This window comes from Parambassis ranga, chromosome 7 (genome assembly GCF_900634625.1).
Source record: "Parambassis ranga chromosome 7, fParRan2.1, whole genome shotgun sequence".
Classification (NCBI taxonomy): Eukaryota; Metazoa; Chordata; class Actinopteri; family Ambassidae; genus Parambassis; species Parambassis ranga.
Genome location: NC_041028.1, coordinates 728,558 through 749,023, shown reverse-complemented (window position 1 = coordinate 749,023; position 20,466 = coordinate 728,558). Strand labels below are relative to the sequence as shown.

Here is a 20,466-nt window from a genome sequence, read left to right as displayed (position 1 = left end):
GTGCATTAAATTTGTTTCTGTTTCCAACTGGGATTTAAACACAAACTTCATACACACACTTACAACCTGTCTGCCAAAAAGACCTCCTCAGCCCGAACATCTCATCTGTGAGATAAAACAGAGCTGAATAGGCGAGTAAAGTTGCCAATAGAGAGGCGAGGGGAGGGAGAGAGGGGGCAGGGGGAGGGAGAATGGGTGATGATAAAACTCCTCTGTGAGCTCAGTCAGAGAGCGACTGAGACCAGAGGGGCAGGGAGTGCAGCTGAGCTACCGTGCTTTGAATCTGTGGGCGGCGCAGCGCCTGAGGTGTGTCAGACCGCGCGCACCGATACCTGAGGGAACAGTTCACACCTAAAGAAGAGGAGCTCAGCACTGGACCTCATCCATCTCCCGTTGGCCTTCGTTTCCTCTGCATCCCCGCGGGCAGCGACAGCTTGATTTTGCATGTTTTGATGAAAGCCCTGTGTCTGTGGATCCAGCTCCCACACCACTCTGCTGCAGCCTGGATCCACTGCTCAGTGTGAGAAACAGCAGGAGAGAGCCAGGGAAGAGGAGAATATTACTATCCATCTCTGGCCCCCACAGCCCACCCTCAGCTTTGGACACCCCTCCTCTCTGCTTCTTCTTTTGCCCCCTGTATCCCCCCTGCCCACCAACTCACCCCGCCACAGCCCAACTCCCTCCAACACCTCACCCCCCAACAGAGCAGAAAGCGTGAAAAATCTCACTAATGGGTTTATTTGCTGTCAGATCTGCGCCGATCTGTCATTCCCTTGGACCATTCTGCTTGACACATTTCATAGTTGAGTAAGCCTCCTGGCTTTCTGGCTAGACTTAGCAGTGCCCCTGCAACGCTGTGCTGGCTGAGAACTCATCAAGAGAGGAGCAACAGCGGCAGCAGTCAGTCTGACAGTCTCTTGGACAGGGAGTCCCTGAAGCTGCATTCCTCCAGTCTCCTGCTCCCCTTTGGGACTCTGTGTTTGTGAGCCTTCTGGGCATCCTCAGCTGCAGTCTGACTTCACCAGCAGAAGATTTGCCGTGTTTTTCTGCAGGGACTGTGGCGCTGATTGTGAAGATGTGGTGCGGGGCTGGGCCTCTGGCAGTGATGGCTGTGGTGTTTTGGACTCAGTGCATCCTCATGGATGGAGTGGATGCCAAAAAGGAGAGAAAGAGGCCGAAGGAGGCCACGCCACAACACACGGAGACATACAATGCAACTCTGTCCAACAGTGAAGAGGTGGGCGGAAGCGTCAAGGTAGAGAGTTTTTGACATTTCATGCTTTTAGGTAGATTCAGTTTGTAGATGTGTTTGCAGGTTTCTGGCTGTGTGGTGGGGGTAAAGTAAAAGCCTGGACAGGACAGGTGTGCCCCACCAGGTCAAGCCTGAGACAGTGTGACAGACCGAAATGTGTGAAACTCTAAATGGATGACTTCCGGAGGAATGCATGGAATGTGGACATCTAAAGGGTGATGAATGCATCAATTAGTGCACGCTGCGGGTGTCTGACACCAATTTTCCAGCCTGTGTGAACAAATCAGGGCCGAAGATTTTAAAATCACAGATGGGGATGTTAGATATTCATAGTTTAGATTTTTTTCAAAGAGCTGAGGAGTTTCCATTAGAACAGAACGTTGCAGTAGTACCATTCCATTTTAAAGAGCAACAGTTGGCCTCTGACTCTGTTATTTGTTGGTTGTAGCTGGTGTTACATATTTGTGAGGGTTTCCAGCAGGGTATTTGTTTTGCTTTCAGCCCACCCATTATGTTGGCATTCTCATGTAACCCTCACCGCCCTGTATACCAGCCTTCCCTTCAGTTCCAATGAGGCAGTCTCACTGCCTCCACCCCCTCCCCTTGAACCAGCCGTGAGGTTTCCTTTGTATCTCCAAGGAGCACTTTGTAGGTGGCTGTGGCCTGGCAGTGTTTATTTGACTTGGTTTGCCCTATAAAAGCAGCAGCTATGAAGGATGACCTTGTGTCAACCCTGAAGCTTGCTGAAGATTACACCCTACCGGGACACTGGTCCTTGTCTCATCCCCATAGGGTTCAGGGCGTCTTCACAAAACCCACCCCCCCCCCCCCCCCCGGCACGCTGCCTTGCAGGGCATGATGTAACTCCTGGGAAAGTTAGGTGGGCAGATATTTACAGACCTGTGGTGGTGATGTTGTTGTTCCCAGCCCATTGATTCTGTCACTCACAGGCCGAGTCTGACTCCGCTGTGTCTGGGACATCCGATAGGGGCGGTGTGGCCCTGAAAACTGGGGCAACATGCCGTGTAAGCCCCTCACAAAGCCCCATAGAAAGGGTCCTGAAAGGGAACACCTCGGTGAGGATTAGCCCCCTGTGCCTCCCTCGCGAACATTCTTTTCATCTCATCTCCCCCAATCAGACGGTAATGACATAATCACTCTTAAGACGCAGTGTTCTGCTTGATAGTGTTTTTGCCAAACATTGTCACCTCTGATGGAACCTGAGATTTAAGCTTGGAAGTGGTTGAATCCAGGGTTGCATTTGCTGGTGCCACTCTCTCTGGGTTTCCTTTCAAAGACAGAAAGAAGCTTGCCACACACCAGGAAAAGTGGTAAACTTGCTTTTCTTGGGTAGTTTGTAAGTTTATCCTATTACACATCTGTTAGGTTTCAGAGAAAACAACACGTCCATTGGAGCTGTCTTGGCAAGCAACTTGTATTCTCAAACAAGCCAAACATTTACACTCCACATTTACATTTTTTCCCTTGTGCCCAGTGGAAACAGTTCTTATGATGGCATTCGCTTTCTATCTGACCAATCCTGTGTGTGGGCTGCTGGCAGCGTGCGCTCCAGTGCTGCATTCCTCTGGAGATTTTCCATTTGAAAGTGATCACAACAGTGAGGTGTGGAGTTGTGCTGCGAGTGGAATTTTTATAATGAGATGATGAACGTTTCAAACAAGTGTGATCTCTGTGAAACCGTCATGCCGCGCAGCGTTAGAGCAGCATGTCAAAAGGTGCGAGTCTTATTGCTCTCCTCTCAAAGATGAAGGGGATCTGTCACTGCTGAGGGATCTGTGATGGCTGTAATGGAGGGAGTCAAGTCAAACATCACGCCTGGCGTGTTGAGTAATGGCTGGGTTTAGCCCGAGGCAAAGGTTTTTGTTTCCTCTCTCTCATCCCGAGTGATGATTAATGCAGCAGCGTGTGGGACCTTTTGGATCAACCTACACGCAAGAGACGAGGCTGAGTCCCACAGGAAGCAGGACACACCTCTCAGACAGTGCTGGTGGTGTGAACTACTTTCAATATGTCAGACAAAGGTTATGCTTATTTAACATTGTTTAATTACATAATGAGAGCAGAAAAGAAATTAAAAACAAACCATCTTTTGTCGTGACTGAAGTTTAGCAGTAGAATTAGCCACAGTGTTGGATTTTCACCTCACAAACACGGAGTGGGTGTTTGACTTGGATTTCGTCTCAGTTGTAACGGCTTCAGATTGATGCCAGATTTATAAAAATCCCTTAATCTTGCTTGATTCTTATCATGTGCTGGTCATGTTTCCGAAGGCGCAATATCACAATATCTGCTGCTTTTTATAGTAAACTTGTCAACTGAGGCTTCTAAATAAAACGCACTGTAGTGCTTTTTTGTTACTGACAACAAAGGATGAGAGTTCAGATGCATCGCTGCAGATGTAGAAACATTGACGTTAACAGCTCAGCTTAGCATAAACACGGGAAACTGATCACCCAGCAAGCTTGCGGTCATAAACTTTTGTAGCACCACAAGCTAATTAATGCATATAGATATTAAATATATTCTGTTTATTCTGCACACGATTGAACCAGACTAGCTGATTCTATCTGTTTCCAGTCTTTATGCTAAGCTAAGCTATCTCGGAAGAAAGCAAACAAACCATTCTCTAATAGCCACAAAGAACTAAAAGACTACACAATACACTAATGGCATGAAATGGTTCATACTTCCTGCCTCACATGATTTTGTGAGCAGGTCACACAATTGTTCTGATACAGTTGGCATTTCTATCTAGCTTATGTATGCATACTGTATATTTATTAATATTATTATAGATATTTACTCCACAAGCAGTTATACTAACTGACACTGTTCTGCTGAGAGGCAGACAAGTTTATAACAAATACAATGTTGTGAAAATGTTCTGTCACTCAGATCACATTAACTCCTCCCTTGGGAGACCCAGAGCTGTGGCAAGCCCATATGATACAGGTACAGGAAGTGACTGCTCGGTGCACCTGCTGGTTTCCATTTTTGTTAATATATTTGTTTTAATCGTATAATTTTCTTTTTTTAATATTCTGTATTTTTTAAATGTTTTTTTGTCCTATAACAATAATATATTATATTAATAATAATTCAAAATGTCCAAATGCACTACAGAAATGGTCATAAACGGATCCCATAGTAGTCACCTGTGCAGATTGAGCAGTGAGGTTGATTAAAGGAGAAGACCTGAGTGTGTGGGAGGGTATGTTAATGTGCAGGGCTTCAGACAGGTAGGAAGGAGCGAGGTTGTGGTTTGGTGTGATTGATTTTGAGCCAATAGAGCAGTTAAAGGACAGGAGTGATGTGATCAATGGAGCGTGTTCTGTAATGATGAGAGACCAGTTTTAGTCTCTTAATAGGGAGAGCAAAAAGACAGGAGTCACAATAATCAATACTGGATGTGAAAATGGTTCGAAGGGCAGAGGCAGTTGTGTCGTTAGAGATCATCAGGTGTGACGTGGGCAATTATCCACTTTTAGTAACATACGTTAACGGGCAGAACAATTAACTACCCCCTAGAGTTGGATAAGTGAACGGACGTTTGTGTCGGCGCATGCATCGTCTAATCTGACAGCGTGACCGCTACCTTAACTCAGTGCCCTCTGTGTGTGTGCCGTGCCGTTGGATTTTTTTTTTACATGTAAAATATGTGCCATGGCTCAATAAAGGTTGGGAAACACTGGATTAAATTATATGCTTCCTGACATTATTGATATAATTGGTGTGAGCCTGCAATGATAGAATGTTGTCGTGGATGACAACCAAAGCCTGGCCTGAGGGAAGGAAAAACCTGAGTTATCAGTGTGAAGTTTTGTCAAAGTGAATTTATTACCAATGAGAAAAACAATAGTTTTGTAACTATTTAGTTTGAGAAAGCTGCAAGAGAGCTAGGATTTGATTTCCTGTAAGCTAGGTGGACAGGTAGAGCTGGGTGTCATCTGCGTAGCAACAGAAATTGATGTTAAACTTATAAAATAAAAGGATAAGAGGAAGAAAAAGATTATAAAGAGAAGCGACCTCAGGAAAGAACCCTGGGGAACATCAGTAGTGAGTGGTGACGACTGGCATAGATGTCTCCACATATCATATTTTGGTTATTATAACCCAGCTTGTCAGGAAAAAGTGAGAAACTAAATACAGTTATGTAGTTGTGTAACATCATCTAGAACCACAAATGAATCGTATAAAACGGAGGAGGATCTAATGACTTCCTACATTAAAGCCCTACCTGCAGTCAACCCATATGCAGACCATGTACCCGCAATGGAAGCTGCTTTTCAGCAGCTCATTTTACCTACCACAGGGAAAATGAGCACTCACTCCAATTTCAAAGCTATAATTTGTACACAAACCAGATGTGACACCGCAATCATAGTTCCTTTCAGCTTATATTGCTTTTTTCAGGTGATTTCATGAGCGTAAATACAAATTTATTCACTTTCTCCTGCACCAAAGAAATGCACATTTGTTGGGACAACAGTGGAAACGACAACTTATAATCATGCCACAAAATGAAAAACATGCTCAGCTTTATAATCACTAGATTTAATTCACACTTCCAAATGTGTTCCTCCAACATTTGTTGGCCTAATAACAGCATCCTCAGGGTGTGATGGAGTAATTATGCTTTGCACACGATGCTCACCAATTGAGTAATAACACAGAGAGCAGAGTCAACATTGCATGCCTAACTGTATTTAGCTCCTCAGCGTTAAATCCTCAAGACAATCTGTGTCTGTGAAGTGCAGCGGAGGGGAACATGGTTAGAAGGATCCCCTCATCCCACACAGCCTGGGGATCCCTGCCTTCATGAGGCCAGCATTGGCCCAGCGTTAGGCCCTTCCACCCATGCATGGATGACTGCACAGGGAGCAGCACAGGGATGTAAAAACAAGGGATTATGGAAGGCTCTTCATCATCCCGTCCAACCTTAAAGCCTGCATGTGCAACATTTTTATCAGCAGCTAAAAGTTTCATGTCGTCTTGTGTTTACGGACAGGTAGAAAAACAGATAAGTGAAAATAAGATAAGTTCAGCTGTGCACACAGAAGAATTCAGGAGCTGCCTGCAGAGGAGTAGAGTTTCAGTATCTGGTTGCAGCCCCAGAGACATGTTTTAACAGTTGTGTTTGTGTTTTTGGTGGCACGTTGCCCCAGGGAAATATTTCCCATTTTTATTGCTTCAAATAAATTCAACCTAATTTTCCCCAAACTACATGACAAACACATTTAAAACAGTGCACGCAGAAGAGTTATTTGTGTAGACCAGAGCCATTCTTCTCTGGGCAATAAAACCTTATGGGCTTCTGTGAAGGATCAACATGATTACAACTGATTCACTAATTGATCCAAAAACTCTAAATTCACTGTGGAATAGGTAAATAAAACCATCATTCTTGACTTTTATTGCAAGCCATGGACACACAGCACTATCAACAATAGAAAGTGATCAAATATATTCACTACATGTACTTTTGCATCACAGGCGTGCAATTATTTCCAACATTTGTGGGGTGTGATCCCTTTACAAAACACTGTGTGGTTTGTTGTTTTGTTTTGTGTATTTGTGTGTCTGCATTTTCGTGTGTTTGTGGGGGCGGGACTTGGCAGAAGGGAGCAATCTGTTTACGGTGCACTCTACATACGGCTGATTGTTAGGACCATATATTGCCCTGTGTGTGGGCTTTGACATGCTTCAGACTCGTGGTGTGTGTGGTACTGGAGCTGGTACTGGTATCGGGGCAGGATTTTCTTCTTACTCATGTCTTGGTCTCTTCACTCCTCTTAAACTTGGGTGCACGGCTGTTGTAGCCCAAACATTAGCATGTGTGCTGCTGCTAGCCGATCGTCCTTTATGCTTGGACAACATTCAGACAACAAAGTGCTTGCATGCTTAAAAAAACTGTTACAGGCACTTATTGTACTTTTCTGTCATGTATCATTGGATAAAAATGATCCTTATTGACCTGAATTTTATCATCATCACATTGTGAGATTGCTTTATCACCCAACCCTACCTCCAACTTCTCCTAATGCAACCTGTGTCAGTCTCATAAATGGATCACAATGGGCAATAGGTTCCTGTTTTCCATTTTGGCCAGCCTGTGGGATTTGTTATTGCTGCAGGTCATACATTCTTTCTTAGACAATATCCAAAAGATGTGTCTTTAGGTAAGCAGAAAAGTAAACTGGCTTGGCAGTTTTGACTGGAAAAGGAAAAAGTGTTAGCCTGACTCTCTGAATGTGGCTTGTTGTTGACATATGGTGGCTAGAAAAACAAAATTGACTTCACGTTCACAGAAGCTGCCATGAAACAGCAATGTGTAGATTTTGGTTGGACAGAAACAAACTCTGTTCTGCTTTCATCTGTGGTGATGATGCTGAGCTAAGCTAACCTTTGACTTGAATTTAGAAAAAAAGGCTCCATTGATTTTATCAGTGAGTTTTAAAGGCGCTGATAGGTGCATGTTGTCTTTATGCTAAGCTAACACCCTCCTGGCTGTAGCTTCAGATTTCACTGGGGTACAGAGCATTTTCTCAAAAACATTTGGCAGATACTAGCTGTTATTTTAACTAAATTGTAATGCTTGTAATGCAGTGTGAGTTAGAGCCTAACCAACAAAGAGGAACTCTGTCTGGAAGATTTCTCACCTTCAGACAGAATACCTGACACATTCTGGCGGCCCATGCTGGAAAGGCGTGTGCTCACACCTGCTGACAGACGAGGCCACATTGAGGCACTCACACATCAGTGGTGATCAAAGCCGGAGCGCCGGTGTTCTTCATCAGCTCTCAGACTGATACCTGGACCCACGCCTTCCCCACTTTGTTCACAACATGTACGTGCTGATATTGAGCTATGCGAGGGGAATCCGTGGTTTACTTTACGCCACAGTCAATAGCAGCCAGTGAGAGATTGAACGCTCCTGACAGCTTTTTCTGTGTCATCAAGCAATATGGTTTTCATGACTGCATGTGTGGAGTCTTTGAAGTTCTCGGCTGAGACAGACACACACCTGTATACAATGAATCAGACGGATTTTGAGCCATCCCAGCCGTCAGGTAGCCCTACGTACAGAAAGAGAACATAGTGTTTTTGATGGAAGAAGTTAAGCTTTCTTTAAGCTGGTGATTAAATTATTTATACAATGATCTGCTGTTATTTCTCAGCTCAGAAATGAAGGTAATAATTACCTTTCTTCGCTGAGCACAAAAAATCCTGCAGGGCAAAGGTTTAATGGCTTAATTACAATGGCGTGTGTTAAAGAGGATAACAAGCTCAGAGTATGGCTGATTTCCCGGCAGTGATACGCTGTATTCTTTTTTATTTTTACATAGATAAGATGTGTAATTATAGGTCACGTGTGTGGGCAAACTTGCACTGGTTTGGATCCTTAAAAACCAATCCAGCGATCTGTGACATCAAGAGCAAACCTTTAGAATTATCAGCCGCTTCTCATCACCTTGTCATTGGCCAAGTTTCACAGCCACAGGCGACGAAGCAACACTATCAACATGTTAAGATTTATTCTTACAAAATGCTATCTGGAAGCAATACTTTGATAATCCCTGTATTTAATAGAGAAGATGGAGAGAGTTTTGACGTCTGTTGGAGCAGCTTAGCTCAGCTTAAAGACTGGAAACAGCAGAGAAACCGATTGCCTTAAGGTCGGGCACATTTATTAACATGTTAAATTTAACAGGGTAATCCATGTAACACATTTTAATTTGTGTCATTTTTAGATTGAGTGTAAAGACTCAGTTCATGGAGAGCAGGCTGTCTTATTCATAGAGAACTGTCTCAAGAGCGCCATCTAGCTGAACTGCAGCCAGTATCAGGAGTGGATAGGCTCCCTATAGAACAGCTCTAGTTTGTCATTAGCATCACCAGACCATCATTAAGACCATATCTGTAAAACCTGTGTCACTAAAGGGCCATTTAACGCTTCAGTATGTGCAGTGAATCCTCCTTCAGAGTCAACCTGTTGGCTGAAGGAGACTTTTAAACTTGGACAGCTTTGTCCTGCTCATGGGTCACTGTCAGTTTTCAAAAGAAGCCTCTGAAAGCTGAGATGGAGACGCAGCTATCACCCTCAAACTAAGACACTTCAGATGATTGTCTGCAGCTTTTTATTCTCACAGTTTTGTGAGGATCTGTTACTAAATTTGGGGATCTTGTTTTAGTTGGAAATCTCCAAAAAAGGACTTCAGCATGAAGTGTCTATGTTTGTTGATTTATGTTTTACTAAGTGTTGGGAAATGCACGTTTTTCTCTGTCTGACTTACAGCTAGGCTAAACAGCTGCTAGCTTCGCTTCATATTGTGCAGACTGATGTGTGTGTGTGTGTGGTATGAATCTTATCATCTACATTTCTGCAGAGAAGAATTAAGTATTTTGTCAAACATTTCCTTTCTGCTAATGAACATAAAAAATTGACATGGCAAAGGAAAAAGCATTTTTTCTGGCAGGCTTGAAGGCTCATGGAAACATGTATCGAGTAACTTTAAAAAAAAAGTGTTCTTGACCAAATCAGTCTTCCTTTTATCTGTTTCCAAGCCTCAGAATTACAACAGAAACACAGAACAATCTGACGTGCAGCCAGCGCCTGCACGCCTGTTAAGTTGTTTATTTTGTCTGCTGTCAGAGAGAAGCCAGAGAGAGAGAGAGAGAGAGAGAGCTGCAAATCCAAAACATAAAAAACAGATTTTTATTTCAGCGTATTCAAAAGACAAACAAGGAGTAACTGTGTTGCGGTGGAACAAGAGGCAAGTCTTAAAACAGCGAAGAAAGGGGCATGTTGGTTTAGCAGATAAGTGATCCGTGTCCCGCTGCCAAACCTAAACAAATTCCATTTCAGACAGCTCACCTCCGTGGCTCGTCTTTATCTCCTCGTCTATCTCAACTGAAGGCTCTTGACATTTGGGGAAGGGTTAGAGTAAGATCTGAGCTCGCTGTAATTGGAATTCATTCAGCCTCGCATTTTACCAGAATGAAAACAAGCCAGTTGTAGCGCTGCTTGCAGAGGCCCTTTTCTTATCTCTGTAACAGATCCCAGGCTCCTATACAGTCATTTATTATAAATGAGTTTTCTTTTTTCAGAGTGAAAACAACCCGTGCACACTGCGCACACATTTGTTATCTTACTTATTAATTTTTCCATCATTACATTACTCAAACGAGCAGCTTTAATAAAAGAAAATACTACTTCGTCTTTGGGTGAGGGAGAAAGTGTTAGCCACTCTGACATGTTGTTATAAACTACAGTAATTGAGGCCTGCGGTCCACAGGATCGACATCACACACACACACACACACAGGCAGAGCAGACTCATTTTTCACCAGGGTGCTCATGGAAATTTTCATGTGCTGAAAAAAAAAATCACTTGACAGGGTTTGTTTACATTCATCCAAGGCTGTTGGGCAAATAAGAAGTGACGTGGCACCTGAGCGAATTATCTGGAATGAAAAAATAAGCTTTCAGAGGAGAACGGTGACTGATGGCTGACTGAACAAAACACCCTGCAGTGGACCTGGAGGTTTCCCTGTTTGACCTTCCCTGCTGTCTGGCACCAGTTAATTGTATCTTAGGGCAAGCTTTTCCAAAGATGGAAGAAATACTGACTCATTGGACCGAGACAAAAATATCTGAACATAAATGACAGCATTATTTAGTCGTCAATTATCATTAGCAGGCTCACCATGCAGTTTGTTTATCCTCCTTTATGTTGTTTTCTCTAAAAAAGAATGATTCTATCATTATTTATTATCCTCTGACTTGTCTTGATATTTTCTGCAGGGTTCAGACCACCAAAGGGTGGATCCACTGGGATCATGGATGGACTTTGTCAAAAGACCTGGTGGAAACTTCCCTGGAAAGTGTCGCAAACGCAAACGACCCCTGGTAAATCAAATGTATTGGCCAATGTCTGACAGGCTTCTTCAGTTTTATAGCTCATAATGGCCCCAACAGACAGTCATGAGCCATAATAAACATGGACAAACCCCTCATTCATGTCACCCATTGGTTTCCTGAAGAGCGGTTTTGGAAGCTACAGTAGTCGCCATCTTGGCAGCACCTAACTCTGGGTTAATCCAAATACGGGCAAAGAGGTGGAGCACAAAGCCAAATGTATGCTACATGTATGCAAAACATTTTTATATATATTTTTATATATATATATATATATATATATATACACTCCACCAGAAAATCACATTTAAATGGAAAATACAGACTTTGAATCTGTATCTGGGCTAAGGTGAGCAGCTGTCAATCAGTGTCCACTCTGAAGTATGCATAAGTTCAAGTCTTGAAGGCTTTAGTAGTACTCAAACATGCATGCATAAATTAATTTATGATTCACACACACACATTATATACACCATCATAGCATAAAGAATGCAGAGTGGATGACATGGGATGGTTGCACCGGAGATGCTAGCTTTCATCACTACTGAGTCTTTTTAATGGTTGTCCTCCAATCATGGAGGCAGTTCATAAGTTCAACATGACCACTGTGTTTTTTTTAAGGTGGTCCTAATTCCCCTCCATAGATACCAGATTAAGCTTCATCTTAAATGGTTTGAATCAGGTTACAGTCATCACAGTGGTCCTCGTCTTCTCCGCTCTGCTCCTCCTGTACCCGGCCAGGATGGTTCCCTCTCTTTGTGAGCCTGGTCCTGCTCAGGGTTTCTTTCTGTTAAAACGGAGTCCTCCCTGTCACTGTCTGCTTGCTCGGTGGGTCGGGCTCTGGGTCTCTGTAAAGCACCTAGAGACGATTTTGGATGTAAAAGGTGCTATTTAAATACAATTGAATTTCTAATGTCACATTTACATCTAATTTTAACCTGGAGAGCTAAGCTTGACTCACCTTTGGAGCCTCATGTGGCCACTTGAGGAAGTGCAGCTCCAGATTTTGCAGCCTCTGTTAGAAGCTGAAGAAACCTGTCTGATGTGAAATTCTGACCTGACCTGATTCCCTTTTACAGACGGTGCTTGACAGTGTTTTGTGTGTGTGTCTTTTATTAGCCAGGCCCACCTGGTCCTCCAGGACCTCCTGGCCCCCAGGGACCGCCCGGCTCTCCTGGGGCCGAAGTCACCCAGGAGGTTCTTCTCCAGGAGTTCAAAGAGATGATAAAAGGTAGGAGCATCTCCTCTGAGTGTACCTGTTTTAATCACCTGTTAATGAGCTGATGGTTGGACTCCTGCTGGAAATCCAATCTGACCCTGATGCGTTTCTGTCAGAGGCGACAGACAGGAGAGCTGCAGCCCTGGACAGACAGACCAGCCCCAGCCAGCTGCCCACACCCCTCCTCACCCTGGAGGGGATGACCTCCTACCGGCGAATAGAAGAAGCTTTCCACTGCAAGCTGAAGGGTCCTGTGGTGGTGGACAAGAAGACTCTGGTGGAGCTCCAGAACTTCCAGACAGTAAGTTTGTTTGAAAGTAAATGTTTATGAGTCAGTTCTGCTCATGGCTGCAGAAGTTTTGGCTAATCCCCCTCTGCCTGGTGTGTGTGCATGCTTTGTTTCTCTGAGTGTTTGGTAATCGTTGCTTAGTTTGCATGTGGGAGAATTCCGAGAGGATCATCTCCTGGTTGGTAACCGGCCCTGGCACTCTGAGACTTAGACTGCCTCTCTGGTCAAATATATCGCCTTTTTCAGTTGTACACATCACCCTCTCTGGGCGGCACACAAAAGGCACTCTGTCTGTGACTTGGAATAAAGTGTGGAGAGGACAGAAATAGACACTGTTTGAAACGGCATGCTGTAGTGGAAGAACTATGCCCTGTTAGGACGGGCTGAGGACAGGCCTGGAGGAGGGAGGATTAAGCTATTACACATGCTAACGCAGCACTATGTTAGTGAAGACGTGTTACTACTCCTGTGGAAAAATATGTTTTCATGTTTCTGCAGACTCAGAAATACAGATTCCTCTCTTTATGCTGTGTTCCCAGGATTCTGTAGCTTTTTAATTATGCTAACTGCATAAAGACAGCGGGCTACTTATCTCTGTCACTAATAATACAAAAAACACGTTTCACTGTAAAGCCTGACAGATGATCTGCATCAGAGCAAATATCTACACAGAAATACCAGCTGCTCATCAGCGTGACAAGGTTTTGGAAATAAAGGTGTGAAAATGCATCACATGTATTCAGCGCACAGCTTTAAGTCTGACACATCTGTCTGAGGTTTCACAAACTCCAGTGAAACACACATCACAGGAAAGAGCGTAATCACAGCTTTCTAATGAGGCCTGACACATGTTCACATTAGGTTGTTAAGATGACCTGTCAATCTTCAAGAAAAGTCATTTTTTTCCACACATTCTGAATAAATTACCTCCCATGCTGCATGTCAAAATGATGATTTAACCCTTCAGACTCTACATAATCTGCTCCACAGAGTTTGAAAAAACTCAGAATTTAATGTTAGAAACATTAATTATTAGACCGTTTATCTAAATAGCCAGAACTGTTCAGAACAAACGAGGTACAGCATGTATGGATCGCTCTGAGAAGTGAAGGTAGTGATATTTGCACCTTCTGCTTTCAGCCGCCTGCTAAAGGAGCCTTCCTCAGAGGGTCGGGCATGGACCAGTCCACTGGAAGATTCACAGCTCCCGTAACAGGGATCTACCAGTTCTCTGCTAATGTCCACATCGGTAAATCACAATACATTTTCTATTCCTCTACTCCACAGGCATGGGAGTTTATGGTCGTACTTAACGTATCTCCTTTGTCCTGCCTCCCCTAAAACAGCTCATTACATCAGTAAGATGCAGAGTTGGCAGCATTAACAGTTGATCATCAATACACACTTGTTGAACAGCATTGTAGTCAGAAACAAACGGAATGTGAACAGATCGTGGGCTGCAGCATTGTTTCCCTATTAAATGTTAAAAGGTGGCATCACAGCGGCCTTAGTCTAAACTTATATGAGCGAAGGTGGAACAAATAGTGGGTCAGAAAAGGAGGGTTCTGATGGAGGGCTGGGATGGTGCACAGTTAAAGCTGTGAATGGGTGGAGGTCTGAGGAGACAACAGGGAGAGGATTTCTATAGTGTGACTAATGTGACCCGTTCACTGTTAAACCACAGAGAGCTACGCTCTCTAAAATGAACTGTTTAAAACAGCCTGAGAGGAACCGACTGCCTCCAAACACCACATAAACCTGACAGTGCATTAAACGTGCATGTGAAATAACAAGACATGTTCAACAAGAGCCACCAGTTTAATGTTATTTTATATTGAAGACATGCTGAGGTGCCAAGAGTGCATGTTTCCTGTTTGAAGGTTAAACTTAGAGGTGTTTAGAGGTGTTTCTGACAGGCACAGGTCTTTGAAGGCTCTGTTTTCAAAGACAGACAGCCTAAAGAGGACGCCTTCACGGCAGCTTTATAGTGAGATGTCTGTGTGAAAGGGGCTGAAATGAATGTGAACGTTTTTTTTCTTACTTTCAGATCACAATGAGGTGAAGAGGAGCAAGAGCCAGCTCAAAGCCCGAGACAACGTCCGGGTGCTGATCTGCATCGAGTCACTCTGCCACAGATACACGTAGGTCTCCCATCCACCTGACGCCACTGTAATCATGTGGTTAACTTTTATTTTCGGAGAAAAAATAAGAGTGAATTTGATCCCGAGAAGTCGTTAATTTCACTACAACGGCCTCACTTTGCATTTTTGACATTCTTGTTTTGTTTACTTTCCCCCGGCTGATAATTAATGCTGCCTCTGCTTTCAGCAGGATTTATGAGCCGTTACCTCTGTTGTCTGTTACACTTTGTATGGAACCAGTGTGGCATTTCCTGTATTAAAAGCAGGGCCTGGTCTTTATAGGGAATGTCCTCTCATTTAGAGCTCTCGTCCCTGTCGCCTAGCTAATCTTTATAGATTCACCTTTGACACCTCGGGCTGAGCAGCACAGCAGTGATAGCCCCTTGTTTGACATGTGGGAGAAGTGTTTGATTAAAAAAAAAATATATCCCGTTCTTTCCCATCTTAAAAAATCTCTATTTATACAAAGTCAGTGAAAACTGCTGAAATGAATTGCTCCCAAACGTCTTCCCTGGACTCTGCAGAGCTCTGCAGCCTCCCTTCTACTGTGGCACAATGAGGGAACGTATAAATAATATTATTATGATGGGTTACTTAACCCAGAAGACTGCTCGGCTGTTGCTTTTTTTTGAGCCAAAGCTCCAGCCAGTCTCGGCCTCCCACACACGAAAATGCAGAGAATGTGAAATGAGGCTCATTGTGATGGCCGTTGGAACGAGGACAAACGTGATTGATTTGCCATAGAAATGTAGCATTTTCCACTGAACAGGAGCCAGTGCTCTCACTGTGTGGTTAGAGGCTGCAGCGATGTTACAGCCATCCACACCGCCTGTGAGGGCGCTGAGTTGTTAAGAGAAAAAGTCTGACATTTGGGAAATGTGCTCGATAGCTTTCTATCCGGACCACTCTGCATATGAAGCAGCTAGCCAGCCTAGCTTAGCACAGAGTCTGGAAACAGCTGCCCTGGCTTTGTATAAAGTTCCAAAATTCCCTAAAGGTCACTGTATCTTCTCCAAAACTGCAAATGTAAACCCCTTTTTTACAGGGAGTTATGCTATGATTGATAAGTTCATGGCCTGTGGAAGAATGAGGAGACCACTGACAGTATTCTAATAACAGAGCAGGACACTGGCACTGAGCACTAACTCCAAATCGCCAAGCCGCCAGCCAGCTGGGGCCCCAGACTTCTCAGAAATGGATTCATAGAGACAATCTGCCATTTCTGAGGTGGGTCCTGAGAGCTTTCTGCAGCTGTTTGTAACCATGGCTGAGACGAAGAGCCAGCCAGAGACAGTGGACAAAACCCGATGAAGCTGCTGGGAGGAGCAAGAAGACCCAGAGGCCTCGCTTCAACCTTCTGAGTGAAAATGACCTGGATGACTGGGATCAACATCGAAACAGCCTCCAAATCAGTGAAGGTCTGCATCAAGGTGATGGCCTCTGTTTTCTGAGTGCTGCTGGTGGACGACCTGGAAAGGCTCACACTGTCACAGGGGCCGACAGGGGCTGGTCTCTGAAACAACTTCAGCTGTAAATCCACAAGATTCAGGAAGAGCAGGAAGGCTGCAGAGCACAGGTCCACCAGCATCCAGCATCCAGGCACCGGTCAGTCTGTGGGGACCACTTTCTGCAGGATCTGTGTGCTCTACGACTGCTGCATTCAAAGTTTATTCAAAGTCTCTGATACATGAACACATGTGAACTCACTGCTTCCCTGTAGAAACATGTCAGGGAGGAATCCTCATTGAACCTCTTCATCAAACTCTTGGCAAGAAGGCAAACGCACATATTTCCTAAATGTTAGACCGTCTTTTTAATGTAAGGAGTTTTCCACCCGGCTGACCTCACAAGATTTTTAAGAATGCAGCTGTGACGTGTTTGAAATCAGTGTTTATTCTGAAGTGTTGTTTTTAATCTGGTCCAGGTCACTGGAGATGATTGTTGGATTAGAAAGTAACAGCAAGATATTCACCGTCAGCGTTCAGGGGCTGCTGGAGCTGCAGGTGAGCCGCGCACTAAACACACACACACACATTAAACACACACTCCAGTGTGAACAGTCGGGATCAGACAACACAGTTTCTGCTCTTCACGATGGTCAGTGTGTTGTTTTTAGTCACAGCGTTGTCTTTAAAGCTGCCAGGGGTGCAGGGAAGGAACCCGTCACAGGCGATGCAGCCTGGTCTGTCCAGACACCCGGATTCTTTTAGTCAGGATGGTCTTTGTGGACTCCTTAGACTTCCAGGGATCAATCAAAACATGTGACACAGGCAGAGTGACACCCAGACTATGAACAGAAGAAATCCGTCATGGTGTGCAGTGGAGCACGTACATCTGATAATGACTGTTTAATGACTGTCACCACATAGAGCAGGCCCCATTCCAGGTAAATGGTTACTCTGGGTCAGTCGGGTCGGTACAGTGTTGTAAGTGGCTGTGAAGGGGAGGGACCCCGGACCTGTTCACTAAGAGAATGAATGGGTTTGGCCGGCCAGGATGTCAGTGGGTTGTCCCATATGCTGAATGACTGTTGCCTGATTCTCATCCTGCTGTTCATACTTGCAGATAAAATTCATATCAGAATCAGGCTGAACTTGTGTCATCTGATCCCCGGGATCACACACACATATTAACCCTGTACGTCTTCCTCTGCAGGCGGGGCAGTACACCTCCATATTTGTGGATAACGCCGCCGGTGCTTCCATCACAATACAGAACGGTTCGGATTTCATGGGCATGCTGCTCGGCGTATAGCCTCACACACTCGGGTAAATGAGGGGGGGGGGGTGTGGGTCAGCACCGCTTTGAATCTTTGAATGGACCGCACCGTCACACAGAACCGAACCACAGGGAGGGAGGGGGGGTTTGAAGGAAGGAAGTGAGGCTGACATTGACTGCTTGTCAATGGACCAGTGTGAGGACCTCGGATTGTGTTTCACAGTGCACTGCCGCCCCCCACCCTCCTCCAGGAACCTGGATGCATGTTGCTTCACCAGTACAATAAACCAGAGTGTGTCTGTTACAGTGTGTCTTACATGGTTGTTGAAGACCTTTGCCGTAAAACAAGCATTTCTTAATGTTCTCTGTAGTTTCTGGGAGAGCTATGGAGCATGTGTTTAATGTATGTTGACATATCTTTGTTTTTGATTGCTATAACTATATATATTGTGTACACACTCATGAACTATTATTTTTTGATTAAAATTCACATGTATGTATGTAATGTGGTACATAGACTCTGTGAGTACACTGGACAGATGTAGATGAGTGTGATCAGACGGCAGTGATCTCCTTCAAAACCACCACGTGTTCGCCTCCAAATCAGTGAGGGGTAATCATACAGCTCAGACAGAATGAGCCCTATATCCAGACAATAAACATCCAACAGAAGCTAATGATAAATCTTCACCAACGAACACCACATGATGATTTCTTAGATCAGAAGTTAAGCTAATGCTGAGCTACAGTGACGTCACCGCCAAGCTCACCGATCTGACCGCTTCTACAGTACAACCATCTCGATGATGTTTGTAGTTTCTCCAATTTTGCTGTTAAGACACATCTACACGTCACCGGCGTGGTATTTGATGGTGTATTTATTGTTGAGTGGGGGTCTCAAAACCACAGGTGCTAAAAATGCTAACCCTGGAGTTACACCGGCTGTAAGCATCGCCTGTTTGTTGTGTCTCCAGTGCGACATCAGTTCCCACCAGACGTGTTTCTGCTCCCACGAGATTCACAACATCACGTAGTAATCTGCCTGATGCTTCGTGTCCTCTCTGCATGTATCAGGCTGAAACCTGTTTCCTCCATCAATACACAGAGCAGCTCCTCCGTCCACTCTGAGAACAGCTGCTGCCTCTCTCGCTGCCTTCTCCCTCCTCATGTTGTCCTTATAAACAGCATGTTATATCATATAAAATGCTGTTTCTCGGCCACCTTTCAGTCACACAGTGTTCTCTCTCTGGTGTTCTGCACACTTTTGTTACGCTTCCGTTACAAGGCCGGTGTAAACCTGGCTTAACACGTCCTAATGGCCGGTTTACACTGTGCGATCTTGGGCTGTCACAGACGAAAGACGAGCATCGTAGGAGAATCGTGGAGATATCTTTGGTCGTGGCTCTAAATCGGTGGTCTTACGTCGCCCTGTGAGACAGGTTCCACGACGTTGTCAGCGTCTTGCGACCAAAGACAAGCTGAGATAAAATTCTAGCAGTGTCAGAAATTTAGGATGACTGACTCACAGTGTGACATCTGCTGCGACCTGTCACCCCGCATCCACGTCTTCCTCCTCCTCGCATGTTGACGTACAACGCAACCTGCGATCGCCTGTGATTTAGTAAATGGTCATCGTACAATCTGCACGCATCAAACTTGACGTCGCACCAAAAGTTTGTTAGATTCACGTGGTGTAGTGTGTCATGCAATGGTCTTATAAGATCGCTAAATATCGCAGTGTAGAAAGGCCATTCGGCATTCTGTAACCAGGCCTCTTCCAAGAATAGGAGAGTTTTATGCAGATCACATGTGTTGTTCTTCGGTGACCCGCGTCCATAGCAACAGTCAGTTCAGCATAGTGACTATGTGCTACTCAGAAATAATGGACCACATGGAACACTGCGATTGACCAATCAGACGTCGGTTGTCAGCACAGCCATGTAGTAAAATGTAATGATGATGATCAGCACATGCTAAAGGCATGCTAACACCAATGCTACTGGAGCTGGAGCTAGGAATAGCATCATGACCCAAATCCTGCAACATTTCACAATAGGGATGCTAATAGCCACATTAGCATTGTTAGTACTTCAGAAATCAGTTAGGCTGTATTTTTGTGTGTACAACAAAGACTTTCAAAAGTATATTTCTACAAATTGATGTATGGAGCAGCCATCTTGGAATTTCTTGAGTAGGAGCTTCAACTGTGTAGCATCATGTTGACATGCTAAGCATTTTAGCATCTTATTGTGAACGTTAGCATGAATCTCAGTCGCTAGTGGTGTAGACTGTTGAGCATTCATAATACACTTTTCGCTTTGTTAGCCTTGTTAGCTACGTAGTGCCCAGTGGAGAGGCCGCCATCTTGTTAAAATGGCAGAAACAGAGAACACCACGCAAATGATATACGTCGATACGCGTGTTTATTTTTCACAATACAAATGGTTGTTTGCTAATTTAATGCAACATTACCTCAGTCGCAGCTAGCATTAGCTCCGTCAATCAGTTTCCAGGTCCACAACATGTCACGTGGCTAAAAATGGGCTTTAGTCATGTTTCAGTCAGAACGATCCACATTCAAACAACTGTGTTCCAGATAATAATATTTTTGCATGTATGAACAGTTTTTTACTGTGTGTTATTCTTTTCTTGGCATGTAGATGTATGTAATTTATCAAACAGCAGAAAAGCATTGATCATTATTTATGTGTGAGATGTAACCACAGTTTTATGGAAAAAACATCTTTTGATTTACACTCAGATTAAAATGATATCTTTATTATATTTTGAGATTAAACTCTTTAAAAATCTGTAATTGTGTTCATTTAGACACCTCGCTCAGGACACACACACACACACAGTTTGTGAGTGTGTGTGTGATGTCCGCATGCTTCGTATTGCTCGGGT

General features: G+C 44.2%; 1 protein-coding gene across 2 annotated transcripts; it reads left to right on the top strand.

The window, feature by feature from the left end:
* Nucleotides 1-241: 241 nt before the first annotated feature.
* Nucleotides 242-18,972, top strand: c1qtnf12 (C1q and TNF related 12). Of its 2 annotated transcripts, none has more exons than XM_028409988.1 (8): nt 242-1,237; nt 11,079-11,183; nt 12,312-12,423; nt 12,528-12,712; nt 13,841-13,949; nt 14,748-14,841; nt 16,766-16,844; nt 17,497-18,972. In XM_028409988.1, exons 1-8 carry the CDS (start codon nt 1,076-1,078, stop codon nt 17,593-17,595), a joined length of 945 nt encoding a protein of 314 aa, XP_028265789.1. In that variant the 5' UTR covers nt 242-1,075; the 3' UTR covers nt 17,596-18,972. The 2 variants fall into 2 exon arrangements, with proteins under 2 accessions (XP_028265789.1, XP_028265788.1); XM_028409987.1 differs by having other exon boundaries at nt 242-1,255.
* Nucleotides 18,973-20,466: the final 1,494 nt, after the last annotated feature.